The following is a 13,930-nucleotide window of genomic DNA, read 5'->3' on the forward strand; positions in this document are numbered from 1 at the left end:
CATCTTCTGTGCAAGCAAAACGGGATTGTTTTTTCATATGTAAGAGAGGGACATTTGGGACATTTTCCAGGTGGTTTAAAAAGATGAAAAATGTGCATAAGGAGACTTTCCTCATGTGTATTTCTAGCTAGTGCTTTTCTCGACTGTACATCATACTTTTCTAAATAACTAGAACTTACAAAAGAAAGAAAAAAATTAAATACATAACGATTTGTTTATGCAGAGAGAAGAGGGGTTTCTTAATGAAAAGTGGGGTTTTATTGGACAGGGAGAGAAAACGTTTATTCAAAGAAGAGCCAACAATACCCTTTTTCTATACATTAAATGCAATCCATACTTCACAGAGTATATTACAAGGGTGTTTCTTATCTCTTTCACATACCTGTTCGCCTGCCTAGTGACACAAACAAGGCATGCTATGATGCCAATACCAGCAGCACCCTTGCTGGTGGAAACGTTCTGCTTTTTACCTCCAAAGGAACTCAGGACCCTCTGGCTGGGGGTCCCGTCCCACCCCAGCTGCCTGTGAAGTCTTCTGGGTTCGACCCCTCCGTCTTTAGTTGAGTTTAATCTTCCTAAAAGAGTCTGATAATAACAGGAAGTCAAAAAACATACATCTGGTGTAAGAGCCCTGCGCTCGGGGTGTTAAGGAGGAAGGTTTGGCCACTCCTGCCTCTCCCGTCCTCGTCCGCATGGTGCATCCTGTGCATGGTTAACAGTTTTGGCAAGGGAGGTTTGCAAGAAGCATGAGTTAAGGGAAGGGCTTTCAGCTATGTGACTACAAAAGCTCCTACTTACATTACTAAAGGTTTTTGGTGATCAAACATTTTCAGTAAAAACTTCAGTACTCATTTTAGAAAACTGAGTTGCAATGCATGCTACCAAAATGAAAAATCTTTTCTTGTGGGAGAAGATCGCTGAACTTTTGATTCTCTTGTTACTTTTACTGTCCAGCTGAGTTGTGCTTTGTTGCTGTCGTGGCTCGTGCAGCTCCAGTAACGCAGCTGTTGAGGCTCGATCTGTGCCGGAGGAGTTTTAACTCATGTGGAAACGGTGCTCCCCTCGAGTTATGTGGGAAGAGAATTCGTACCTGTCCTGGCTATGGTAGCCGCACATGTTGCATTCAAAAGGATCGCGGAACCCGTGGCAACCCATATGGATCGTATACATCACGTGATCCAAGAAAAGGACTCGACAGTGTTCGCACTTGTAAACTTTCACTTGCTCCCCATTGCTGCTGATGACTTTGAAAGCATCCTGGGAATTGTCAGTACCTGCCCTCAAGACATCATATTGCCTGTTTTCTTCTTTTATAGAGATGCCATTTCTTGCATGGGGACCTATGTGGTTTGTCAGGTAAATTAGACCGCTGCGTTCCTCGTTATTGCTCTCTGTATCTGTTGAGTCTTGGCAGCTGTTGCTGGGAGAGGCGTCTCGTTCAGAGGAGACAGATTTGGCTTTGGAAAGCAGCAACAAGTTCTCCACTGCGCTGTCCTGAGCTGTATGGTTGGAGCGAGCCTGATTGTCCCCGAGAGATTTGTGGAGCTGATACATGGGGCTGATGACAGGCACCACCTCAGAACCACCTGGTGGTGTCTGGACAAGGGGACGCAAGGACTCTGCCCCCAGGTAACTGATGGCATTATTAATGGCCTGGTCAATAACATGCGTCTGCATTATCTCATTCTCCTTCTCATAGTTGGTGGTGGCATCGTATGGAAGATCGGGCAGACATTTCTCACCTGCAGTGAAAAACAGCCAGGAGTCAGAAGGTTGATTTTGACATAATTAAAGAACCAAACATCATGGATTAATAAAAAAGAAACATGGGAGAAAAGAGTTGATCAAATCCACGTCTGAAATTCATCTGAAGTATTCATAGTTCTTTAATACAGCTGGTCAGAAAAATGGTTGGTTGGTATTTTATTTTTTTTTAACGCAAGATAATTTGAGGTCTTTGGAAAAGCAAATGGATGAAAACAGATTCTGGAAGTAATTATATGGGGACTCGTGGGAGCTACAGATCAAGCGCTTCATCCTCTCTTTCTCCTTTCTAACTGGACTCTCTCATCAGCCTCCCTCAGTGAGCTGAGGCATGTCTTTGTGTTAGTGAAGACAGCGTACCAGCGCAGTTATGGTGAGCCTGGCCTTCATGCTTCACAGCATGAAGCACATTATCAATATTTTTCCCTAAAATATTACAATTTTACAGTGGAAATTGTATCTTTTAGTTTTAGACCTTCAGTTCCTTACAAATAACCCACATCAGCAATGTGGTCATTTTGCAGAAAAATCAACAAAAACTTAACTTTTCATACTGCCACCCCCCAACACACCTTGTTTTTTACATAAGCCATGTTAGACACATTAACAGAAGCTACCCATGGTCCTAGAAATTTTCTGTCAAAAAGTTATCATCTACAGCAGCAGCCAAAGAACTATGGAGAAAAATTAACTGCATTTGTAGTTGGAATATATTTTTCCTATGAGGTAAAAAGCCCTATACAGAGCAAGATTACTTTTTACTTGTAACTTCGACTCTGATTTGGGATGCCAAAAGTAAGGGGGGATTTTTAATTTTTTTTTTGAATTAGACTGCAGTAATGTATCTCTCGTTGGATACCCTAATATTGAACCCCGAGTTTCACTAAGGTTTCTCAAAATTCCTGGACAGGTACGTCTAAGCAAAACATAGAAGGTAAAAGTTAGGAGGGGAATAAACTATTTAAAAACACAGACACCAATTTTATGAACCTGAACAGTCTTCTCAAACAGTGTAAACTACCATTGTTATTATTAGGCTCCTAATAAATTTGTGCAAATGCAAAAGGGTAAAAAATTCCAACAGATTCCTAGGACTACCAGTAACACATTATTTACACTCTGGATGGATTTTCTAGCTCTGCAGATCTTGGGAAATTCATTGAAAGCCACAAACATCTCTGTGAGGTGCTGTCACCATTTTCTAATCAACATGACATTTGCTAGAAGGCCTTGGAAAGTCCTATTTTGACTAAAAGAAATGTTAATAGGAGCATGGAAAATTTACCAGAAGATCTGCAAATTAATTTATCAACAATTTCCCACCCAGCTTCTACTCAAATTGACTATTCAAAGCCAGTGAAGAGCCCAGAAAACTTCTAGCAAGACACTATTGCAATGATGGGGCTGAAGTGTAGAAAGCCCTGCTGTCTACATTTCCCACAAGATAGGTTTCATACCAGTTTGTCCATGCTCTGCAAGCGAAGAAACACTCTGAGCATTGCGTAAGTTCCTATAAGGGATGTAGGGTACAGACACCTTCTAGCTGCGCTACATGAGCTTCTACTTCCTCTTCTTTTCCTTTCCCTACTATTCTGCCAATTTGAGCACCCCTCTACTGGCGTGCATTTTATTTTTTTCAGATGTGCCCATTCTAATGCTATAGTTTTCAGGCAGAGTTTGAAGCTTAAGATTCCAAACAAGCGTTGTGAAAGACTCTTGAATGATATATAGAAAAACTGTCCCAATATAAATGCATACCCATAACCCAAGGAGTGAAAAACGAGGTCAAACTAGTTTGTCTTCCATGTGCACTGTGTGTCACAGAAAAGTTGGACTGGTCTTCATTATACACAAAATTTTGGGCATCCAGAAGGCATGATTTTAATAGCTACTTCTTAGGTAATATTTGCTTTATGTAGCATGGCCAGTTGGTAGGTGGACTGAGAGGATCAAGTGCTCATAAGAAAAATTTGGTTCCAAGCAGAATTGTCTAAAACAGACACAAACTTGAGGTAGGGAGGTATCATTTCTATATCTGGACAACGCAGATAATACTTGCACTCATTAAAAATAATAGCTCATTTCTGTGGTTATTAGAGCATAAGTAAATTAAACTGCTAATGGTTTTATGCACTTCAAGCTTTGCATTGCTCAGGATTCTGCAGCAGGTACCTAAATAGTAAAAATGCACTCAGTGCATGTGGGCACTTTTTTCTTTTCTTCTTTTCTTCTGCTTAAACCCCTCTCTTTTCTTTGTTGCCTGTTGTTTTAAACATGCGTCAACCTCACCTGCAGTTTTCACTCTAGTTTGGATGGCCCAGTTCTGCTCTTGGGTCTGGGAGCTATTCCAGTTTGGAAGAGATAGAGAATTTTACAGATAACGGGCTTAATTTGGTGAACAATCTCATTTTTGAAAGGTAATGAATTTAGCCTTGAGAACGAGTGGAGCAGCAGACAGTCTCTCCCTTATGCAAAGGATGCCATTTGCTCCTTCTCCCCGGAATTCAGCATGGGGATTGGGATGACATGGTAATCTACAGGAGCAATAAACATGTTTTATTACCCAAAAGCTCTCCTGACCAGTTGGCCCAACCTTGTATTAATCAGGAATTTACCTATTACATGGAGCAGCAGGTGAGGATTGGAAAGGAAAGGATTTGGGGGCATTTTCTTGTCAGAAAAGGTCATTCTTTTGAAGATTAGCAAATTTCCATAAATATCTGCTGTCAGTAGGTTGTCTTCCTACATCTCACCCCAAATAACTAACTGACAGGAAACTCTGCCCTCCTAAAACTCATAGTTATTCTCAGGGTGAAGAGAGAAAAAGAGAGCGAAAAAATTAGTCCACACCACAGGTACATCACAGATATAGGATACTTGCTAGTACCTTTTAAATTTTAACACTTCTGGTCTTCCTGGAGCTTTCACAGAATTAGTATTTTGCCTAATGCAATCAGTTACTAGAGTGTCTAAATGAATCAGGTTTGCCTCATGTAGCTGAAACATTCTTGGTAACTACCTCTACTACAACTTTTGTCCTTAAGCATAAGCATTAGCTTTTCTTATCCTTGACTGCCTCCTGGAATTGTTGCCTTTGGACTTGACAATAGTCTTGGACTTTCATTTCAAACCTTTTGTTGCATCTCCTGATGCAGCTAAGATTCCCCTTTCCTTTTCTCAGAAATACTAACTTTCCTTTCACCCCTGTGTCCTCATTGAAGAATGTATGTTTGGAATTTCTATCCCGTAAACTGGTCTTTTTTGCCTTGACTTTTGACTGAAGACCTTCTTAATGTGTGGTTTTTTTCAAAGACTTCAGTTTTCTCTGATTGTCTCCTACAGACTAATATTATAAATGAATGTGCAGAGAACTATAGATGAACATAATTAGATATGAGCATATGCTGTCCTCTGATCTCTCATGTTTTTATTAATTTAAGACTAATTCTATGTAGCTGACAAAATATTGTCTGTGGGTCTCACTGCTACAGAACTGATCTAACCACTGCTTGGTACAGGCTCACCAAACAGAGCAATATAGCTGTAGCCTCCATTTTTTCCTTGTTAAGAAAAAAACATGCCTAACGGTGCAAATGGGCATGAAGTTTTTGCATCATTTACAGAATGGATCCAAAGAAGTTTTCATCTAGGTATTGTTTTCAGACCTACGTATATTTATTTCCATGATCATTTTGGGCTGTAAAAGTACACAGACTTTACGAAGGGGTGAATAATGTTATCCAGCCTATGCTCAACTATTCACAAATGCTTTGACAAACACCAATATGGCCAGATCTGGATGTCATGCCAAGAAATTAATATCCAAGATATTAATAAAATAACCCTGAAAGTATGGTCAAATGCTTTTCCAATAGGAAAGTTTTATTCCTTTCTTTAGGTTCTTAAGGCAACTTCAAGAGCCTGTCCAGATCTTGTAATAATCTGGTTCATAAGCATCAGAAAAAGACAAGATAAGGACTTAAAATCAATCTCCAGATGTGGAAAATTAAACATGCAGAAATGTACGCTGGAGAAGTTTGGTTGTTTTTTTGTTTCCCCCAACACATTGCTGCTTCTATAGAGATAGATATTTCTTATTTAGTAAAACAAGCAAAATCATAAAGCAAAGTAAAAATCCTGTGGGATACTTTCTGGGGGTTTGTTTTGTTTTATTTTTTAGGAGACAGCAAACGTTTAACTCTTACCAACAAATTTCTGAGGCATAGAGCTCTTACGTTTGGCGACGTTACTTGCTAGTCTATCCAGCACGAGGGATCTTTCTGACCCTATCTTGCACAGGTCTTCAGCCATTTCACTCTGGTTAGTTTCGTCTTTTATGACTGAAATCAAATGACATCAGAAGGGTTAGGCACGCTCGTTCCATTTTAATGGAACTATTGTCTTCAGGTTATTGTTTCTCAGCTAATGTCCTGTAGCTCCCAACCAGCTGGAAGGAGGAGCTCACCACTGCAGACACGGGACAATTCTGACTCCTGGTACAAAATCCCTCACGCTGATGAATCTACGTACATGTCCCTGTTTCCCTCGTTTAGGATACCAAAATGAGATTGAAACTGCAAGGCATCTGCCTGTGGGTAACGTTATCACTCCACCCTTGCTCTACAGCCACTCTGCATTTCCAGGAATAAATTACATCCTAACATCACACTGGGTGTGAAGCAGTTCATCTTTTCACCCTCCTGCTGTCACCCCCACCCGTCCCTCTGCACCTCTCCCAGTGGATCTGCCCATACGGATCATTGCTTCTTTAGCAGGAACAATGGACAAACTTCTCAACTCCGGCCGTGGAAGATGTACTTGCAAATACACCAACCCTTCTCATCTTTTGCCCTAGTAAATATTGCTATACTTCCTTAATGGAAATTTAGACTTTAAATGGAGCGCTGGTTTCCAATACTCAGACATGTTTCCCAACTTCCTGCTGCTGCTGGGACATTGTAGGATTAAAGAGGAGCTTATCTGTGAGGCTCTAGCAACGGGAGACTATTTCACTTTCACTACATTTCCCTTCAGTATTTTCCTGCAGAAACAGAAAGGATGTATGAAAACGCACTGTCAAAACGACGACTATGAAAACTGTACGTATTTCTGACGTCCAGCAACTAAAGGAAAGGGCATATGCAGTAAGACCACAGCACAACTGGTTTTTGCTTTTTACTATTTTTTTGCAAGGGGGGTCAGAGACAGGAGATAAAGAGGTTAATTTGACTTTTACCTGCTACTAGGATATGGATATTTTTCCTGAACTTGTGAGTTGCTATTAAAGGGAGAAGCAAAAGATGAATTTTTCAGACTTTGGTTCTGCAAGCCATTTCAATTAGGTGCGCCACTCCACTACATTTTGCTTTCTGTGCCTGCTGAGAATTTATTTTATCACTGGATTTACTCCCTTTAGCTATGAGATGGGTTGACAGAACCCATTGCTCTGGTACCTGGCCGTTGCTCAATAGTCGAGAACACGCTGTTCCTATGCAATGTTATTTTGGCAACATACCACTGTTATAAAAGGATGACTCTGAAAGTTTCACTGTTCCTGAAAGATGTGAAGTCAGGGTCCGGTGGACAACTGGAAAGAACAGGTGAAGTGTCCTAGAGAGGAGCAACCCGCAATACCAAGCAGAAAGGTAAACAACTGGTTCTTGAGTCACTGCTGCAGCAGCACATACTGCAATGACAGTGACCATGACCGTGACCGTGACAGTGAGTCTCATGGAATTATGCCCTAGTCCCATCAGACGCTAAAGACTGTGACCAATGCAAGATATGGGCAGAATTTGGTCATGAAGATGCAGGATAGTAAAGGGCGTTGACGGTACCTGGTCATCACCGAACAAGCACACACTGGCAAGTGCCTTGTGCTGGCTATGGTTCCCAGACACTGCTTTAGGAAGAGACTTCGAGAGAATGTTTTAAAGCAGCCTATTCAATAGAGTAACAAAGACTGAAGTTTTAGTTAAAAGTTGAAATTATCAAGAGATATCTGTTTAGAATGTAACAACATTCCATTTCTAATCAGTTAAAGAGAGGGTAAGTTGTGTATTCAACTGTCAAACTTTTAATATGGCAACTTTTAAAATGGCTGTAAAAAAAACCCCAAAACTGGCCAAATCGAATTACATAATGATTTCCAGCCTTTGCAACTGACACCCCCCTGAAATTTGCGACCAACCCAATAACTGTTTTCCTGAAATTTAGTATCTGGTGTCTGTGAACTTTAAAAAAATATCTTTCCAAATGAAAATCCCCAAGTGACGGAAGAAATTGTAATTTACCCTTTTTAAACGTCAGAAACTATTTCTACTGTTACTTTACACAGACCTGGTAAGACTTCGGCATGCTCCCACTCAACTCAAATGCAAAACTCCAATTAATATCTCTAAAATAAGAACTTCACATGAATGGTGAGATTCTGGTCCTCTAAAATAAGAATTTGGCCATTAGATTCAGCAGGTCCCTCATTTCATGCTGAATTGCCTTCTTTTAAAGAAAGCAAACAAAAGTTAAAATAGAAATGCAATCTCTCGTTCCCCTCCTTACTCCTCTATGCTGGATCTTTCCCTTATTTAACTACTTTCCCAATTATGTTTGTTAGATTTACAAGCTGATGGAAAGCTTTTACCAGTTTAGGTCCTTTCAACTGACATTTTGTCTACGTGCACAGCCCAAAGTATTTCAAAACTGCTGTAAAAACCAATCCCACTGCAGCAGAATGTCAAAGTAGATGTCCTAGCAGATTTTCGTACCAACTTTTTTGAGTCTGGGGGAAATAAAAGGGCCTGAATTATTACTCGAACACCTCCATATCACACTATGAAATAAGAACTGTGGTAGTATAACTACTTGCTTTTCTAGGTATAATGTAAAATGCACTAAAAATCTGAGAAGGACACTTGCTCATTCTTAACTGTTTCATTGTATGTTTTTAATCTTTGAGTTTATAAGGGAAATAAATAATGTAAACATGACAAAATGGTATGTTTGCAGTGAAGCAGAAGAGATTGTTTAGAATGCAAAAAACTAGGAAAAAGGCAGGAAAGTTTTATTTTTAGAAACAGAAGGGTTTGATTTATTAACTGAGTACTAAACTTTTTTATTTTAAGAATGAATTTTTTGGCAGGATACAAAGTCTAAACCCAGAAGCTATTCCTTTGATTCTTTTTTCTAATTTGCAAAAGCACTCCTGTTATATCAAATATGGATACATATCTGATACTTTCAGTGTATGCAAGGAAGAAGTAATTCTTCCAAGCATTCATGAAATCCCCAAGTTTTCATCCCACTGAGATATTAGATACTCAGTCCTAAGCTAGTATAAACTCTCCTGTCATGATTTGCCACAAACAAAAGTCCATCTCTAAAATTCTATTATTTCTTAATAAAGTTCATGACTGCTTATACCAGTTTCCTCTGGACATTTTTGCTTGCTAAGACTTTAGTAGTAGTTCAGCTACTCATTCATGCAGATTTTCTTGTTCTGCACACAGACATTCAAATCCATGTGCCTGACACTGAAAATTCAAATCCAAAGATGGAATATTTGCTTCTAAATCCCATCACCTTTTTGAGGAATAGGTATTTCTGCCTACTGTATATTACGTTGAGCTTTTCTGTTTATACATTCTCCAGCCCCTCAACAAAATTATAAGGGGCACTGCTCTAACATGCTGTCTGCCAGAAGCATCTCAGCTGTATTCACTGCTATCATTATGTGCATATACTTTACATTACTTGATAGCATGTAAAAACATACTCAGGTTCTGTCCAGATAAAAAATATTAAATGAGGCATCATTACAAATAGGTCAGAGGGAACCTTCCATTTTTGTCGTTTGACAAACCAAATAACATACACTGACAGGATCAAAAAGGTATGCCAGAAATTTAACTTACTGGATGGGCTTAAACTCCACCACAGAAGCTGGATCTTATATTCTCTATCTATAACTGCACATGCAAGGGGATTTTGAATGGCTATTTGCTGCGATCAATCCCATATAGATCTTTAGGATCTTGTTAAAAAAAGTCCAGACCCAACATCTGCTTGCTCTTTTTCTAGGCATAGCTTTAGATTTTATATTCTCCAAGAAACAGACTTTACCTTCATCATAAGACCAGTCTCTCAGAGAAGCACAGCAGCTCCTCACCTCCCCCCAGTTTTCTTTTAAAGGGGAGGTTGGAAGAAGGCTGTCAACAAATTATTAGCCTTTCCGGACTGTCTCAGTCAAGCTGGCTAAATTAAATGCCGCTGGCTTCAGGTCCTCCTGCTTGGAAGAGTGAGAACAAAGACAGATGGCTCATCCTTGTTAGATGAGCTGGTCCTGGTGGTCAAGTAAGCCCCTTAAGATGTCTCTGGGAAGGGCAGGAGATGTGCAATGCAGAAAATTCTGCAGCCCTACCTAGAACACGGATACTAAGTCTTTATTAAGAATACATCCACAGGAGTACTGCGATATAGGACTCCAAGCAAAAGGGAAAGGTGGTGAGATGATGTAGTCGTAGTCTCTTGAGATGGTGAACTGAAATTTTCCAGGTCTTGCCAGTGTTTTGCTACATGCATGAGTTTTACTGTGGCTTTTTGTTGGAGCTAAACAAAATGAGACAACAGCCAAATATTTATCAAATATAGAAAAAATCCAGATGCAATATCATACATATGATATGATATGATATGATATGGTATGTGTGTGTCCCAAATGCAAAAAATGCCACAAACGGTTCTACTGTTGCCTTTACACTCCTTTTTCCCTGTATGTGACACTGTTAATCCCCAAATGGACACGTTTATTACCTGAATAAAGGCTGCTTGAGATATTCATGGTTTGCAGGTAGTTATGACAGCGTTCTTTATGTTCTTCCAAAGAGCTGCGCTGCTTATAGCTGCGACCACAGTATCCACACTTATGCGGTTTGCCAACTGGAGAAAACACAATTAATGGAGAGATTCAGATGAGGTATTCAACAGCATATTCGTAATGGTAAGAACAACAAGAAAAAAGCCCACCCCCAAAATAAACCCATGCTGTGGAGAATTGAAGAAATATTTTGTCGATTTAAAAAAGACACGAACAAACAAAACAAACTAATGGAAAACTAGTTTTATATCTTTACATCAACAGGGCAATTCTGTGGGTGCTGCAAGCTGATTTCAGATGATTCACATCAGATAAGGACGGTGACATGAAATCTTCAAAAACGGCATCTAGAGAAGTTAGAAACTGAGACACCTTCAAAGGTCTGATCATAGTTGCTTTGGTGCCTGGCTCCCACAGAGACTGCCAATGGGGGAACTGGTGGTGTCGGTAGAGACACCTGCCCACGGCTGGATGTCAGTTCTGATGTAACCAGAACCAGCTTAACCCTTTTAGGACAATGTTAGATTTCACATGCTTTCTGCTTCTGGAAGTTCAAGAGAAATGGCATGACAATTTTATTTCCTGTATTACACCAATCCAGATGTAGGTGGTTCAAGGAATTTTGCAGTAACAATACAGTTTCGTGGATTTATGGACCTGAATTTTCTTTGTTAGCATGACAAGACCGTCACCTTATATATCATTTTACAATTTTAGATGGTTACACAGCTTAACTTTTGAATTTTATTTACAAATTCTTAGGTGAAAAACAGACTGCGACATCCAACTTGTTTTGTAATGCGTTGATGTCAATTTGTCAATTGCAGGAACTAATCAAAATCTACAGTTTGTGCATTGCTTCTTTAGCTACGGAATCCTCAGAGTTTTCCAAAAGTGTCTAGGTATAATTTCATGTGTATATGAAAAATTATGTTTAAAATTGTGCAGCCATGAAAATCAGTAACAGTAAGGGAGAGGGAGGAAAATATTATTTAAAATACATGGTTTCCTGAATTGGGCCAGGACCAAACAGGAGAAGTGGAAATTACTTTGGACATCTGGGACCTACACTAGGGATCTTATTATTTAATGTGTGTGCTAGAGAAGAATTTCCTTAGTTTTGTGCAACACAAAAATGTCACTTTGGGAGCTCCCCTTCTGCTACTCAGAACTTGGTCCTAAAGCCAACTTTGGCAAGTAAAGTTACCAGTGTCAGTTCCAGCAATATGTTTTGGAGGCCTCCTATCCAAATAATTTGCATTTCCATCTTAGCTTGAAAAAACTAGATGAGACAATACTCTGCTTTTAAAGGCACTTTAAAGGTGCTAAATCGGTTTTGCTTCACAGAAGGTATTTGACTATGGCTTCTGTCAAACAATGAGATGTTCGTAGTAATGGAAAAGCACAGCTATTCAAAACAATTTATTCAGATCTCCATATTACTGTTGAGACAAAACACCGAAAAACTCTAGCAGAATCCTCTTTTTTGGAAGATCATTATCTTTCTCTCTCCCACCGTTTCCCTCCTTCCCACCCTTTGTCTTTCAAAGTACTTGTAATAACAAGGTGCAACAAATAACTGCCGCTAAATGCTATAGGTGGCATTTACTCCTTAGGCCAAGAATGAGTACCAGACTGGAGGTTTTTGAGACTTTGTGACTTAAAACCTACAGTGTTTAGATCTTATATTATCTCTATATGCAGATAAATGCCATCCAAACCCGGAAACGTTCATCAGCTTTAATTCATGTTCATAGTTCCATGAAATGGATTACTCACATGAGGCTTGTAAGATGAAACCCTAATACAGAAACTTTTCATCAGCCAAGACGTATGGGAAAAAACCCCAGTTCTTCTGGTGTAGGATCATGAGCATGAGATGAGTTTAGTCATTTCTTTCCTGCTAAAACACTGCGGCCAGCTCACAGCTTGGTTAAACCCAACGTGGGGCTACTCGCCTCCCCAGGGTGAAAAGACCTCTCAGGCTTGGTGGCTGTGAACGACCCCATCTCCTCAAGGGGTGCGGTGACGAGCACCCCTGGGAGGTCCCACACCTTCACTTACCCGAGTGGGTCCTCAGGTGTCCCGTGAGGGCATCCCTGCGACGGCAGGCGTAGTTACACAGGTGACACTTGAAGGGCTTTTCACCCGAGTGCAACTTTATGTGGCGCAGAAGGTTGCCCTTCTGTGTAAAGGAGGCTCCGCACTGATTGCACTGGAAAGGGCGTTCTCCTACGGGGAGAAGGAGAAAATGTGTGAGAACAAAAAATCTTACGTGGTAACAAGAGAAAGATTTCACTGAGAAAGTTGTTTTCTCACTGCTGCTCTGTGACTTCCACCGGCTGCAGGTTTGATATAACATGAGGCTTTCAGACTAAACCTGCCAGTTTCTTAATGCTTCACTGGCTGGGTCAATTTGATCTGAAAATCTAATTTTTTTTTTCTAAATCAGAATGGCACATCACAATGCAAATTCAAACTCATTTAAATAAAGTGACTGCAACATTTTGTGTTGAAGAGCCACTCTTCCTGATCAGCAGTTTTGGAATAAACCAATATCCAATTTTGCATGTTGTGGCATTTGGTGGGGTTTTTAATGTGGCTTTTTTCAAAGGGTCTTTAAAATATGCCACTGAAGCAGCAAAATAAAAAGGAAACTCATTAAAAATGCATTTCAGGATCACAAGTTCATTTCAGCGTTACATTCTTATATTTAAATGAAAGGCACTTCATTATAACAGTTATAATAACTTCTTTTCATTTACATTTTCCCTGTATTTTCCCTTTCAATTTCTTCTCCATTACCTGTCTGTCCCTAAGCAGCCAAATCAGGAAAGAGACAGAGAAAGAGAGAGAAAGAGAGAGACTAAAATCACATAAGTTAAGACAGTGCAAAGGAAGCCCTGTACTTCCACGCCAAAGTCCCAACCCTTCTCTAGGTAAGGTGTGAACAGAGGAGTTGCACAAATGGGCTCTGCTGGTCAACACTTTGGACAGACACGGGGAAAAGCTTGAAGAGACACAGCCTTGATTTGTCTAAACTGGTGCCTGTTATCAAGGAAGCGAATCAACCAGCCTTCGCAAAAATTAACATGGCTGCTGTTTGCTTTCTAGTGCTGTTTAAAATCCATATCCTTATTTATTTGCTTAGCTATTTTTTAAAAAATTAAGATAATGAGGCCTTTTCTTAAGTCAGTGGGAAATAAAATATGTTTCCAGTTGTACCAGATAGGAGTAAAGGAAAATTTATACATGAGAGCGCTCCATCAGCACGAACCGCTCCTGCACGCCCGT

At 39.9% G+C, this 13,930-nt stretch overlaps 1 protein-coding gene across 17 annotated transcripts in view; it reads right to left on the reverse strand.

Annotated features, from left to right (window-relative positions):
• Positions 1-262: 262 nt before the first annotated feature.
• The window catches only part of IKZF1 (IKAROS family zinc finger 1), a 69,547-nt gene continuing 55,879 nt past the window's right edge, over positions 263-13,930 (reverse strand). For 2 of the 17 annotated variants that reach the window (XM_074146986.1, XM_074146976.1), the window contains 4 exons: positions 12,701-12,868; positions 10,573-10,698; positions 5,970-6,104; positions 269-1,742 (listed from right to left, as the gene is read on the reverse strand). In XM_074146986.1, coding sequence (XP_074003087.1) covers positions 1,036-1,742; positions 5,970-6,104; positions 10,573-10,698; positions 12,701-12,868 — 1,136 coding nt within the window. In that variant the 3' untranslated portion in view covers positions 269-1,035. Of the gene's footprint in view, positions 1,743-5,969; positions 6,105-10,572; positions 10,699-12,700; positions 12,869-13,930 lie in introns of all 17 variants that reach the window. The other 15 variants (XM_074146978.1, XM_074146972.1, XM_074146979.1 and 12 more) reach the window with 11 other exon arrangements.

Source organism: Numenius arquata, chromosome 4 (assembly GCF_964106895.1).
Source record: "Numenius arquata chromosome 4, bNumArq3.hap1.1, whole genome shotgun sequence".
In the NCBI taxonomy this organism is placed as follows: Eukaryota; Metazoa; Chordata; class Aves; order Charadriiformes; family Scolopacidae; genus Numenius; species Numenius arquata.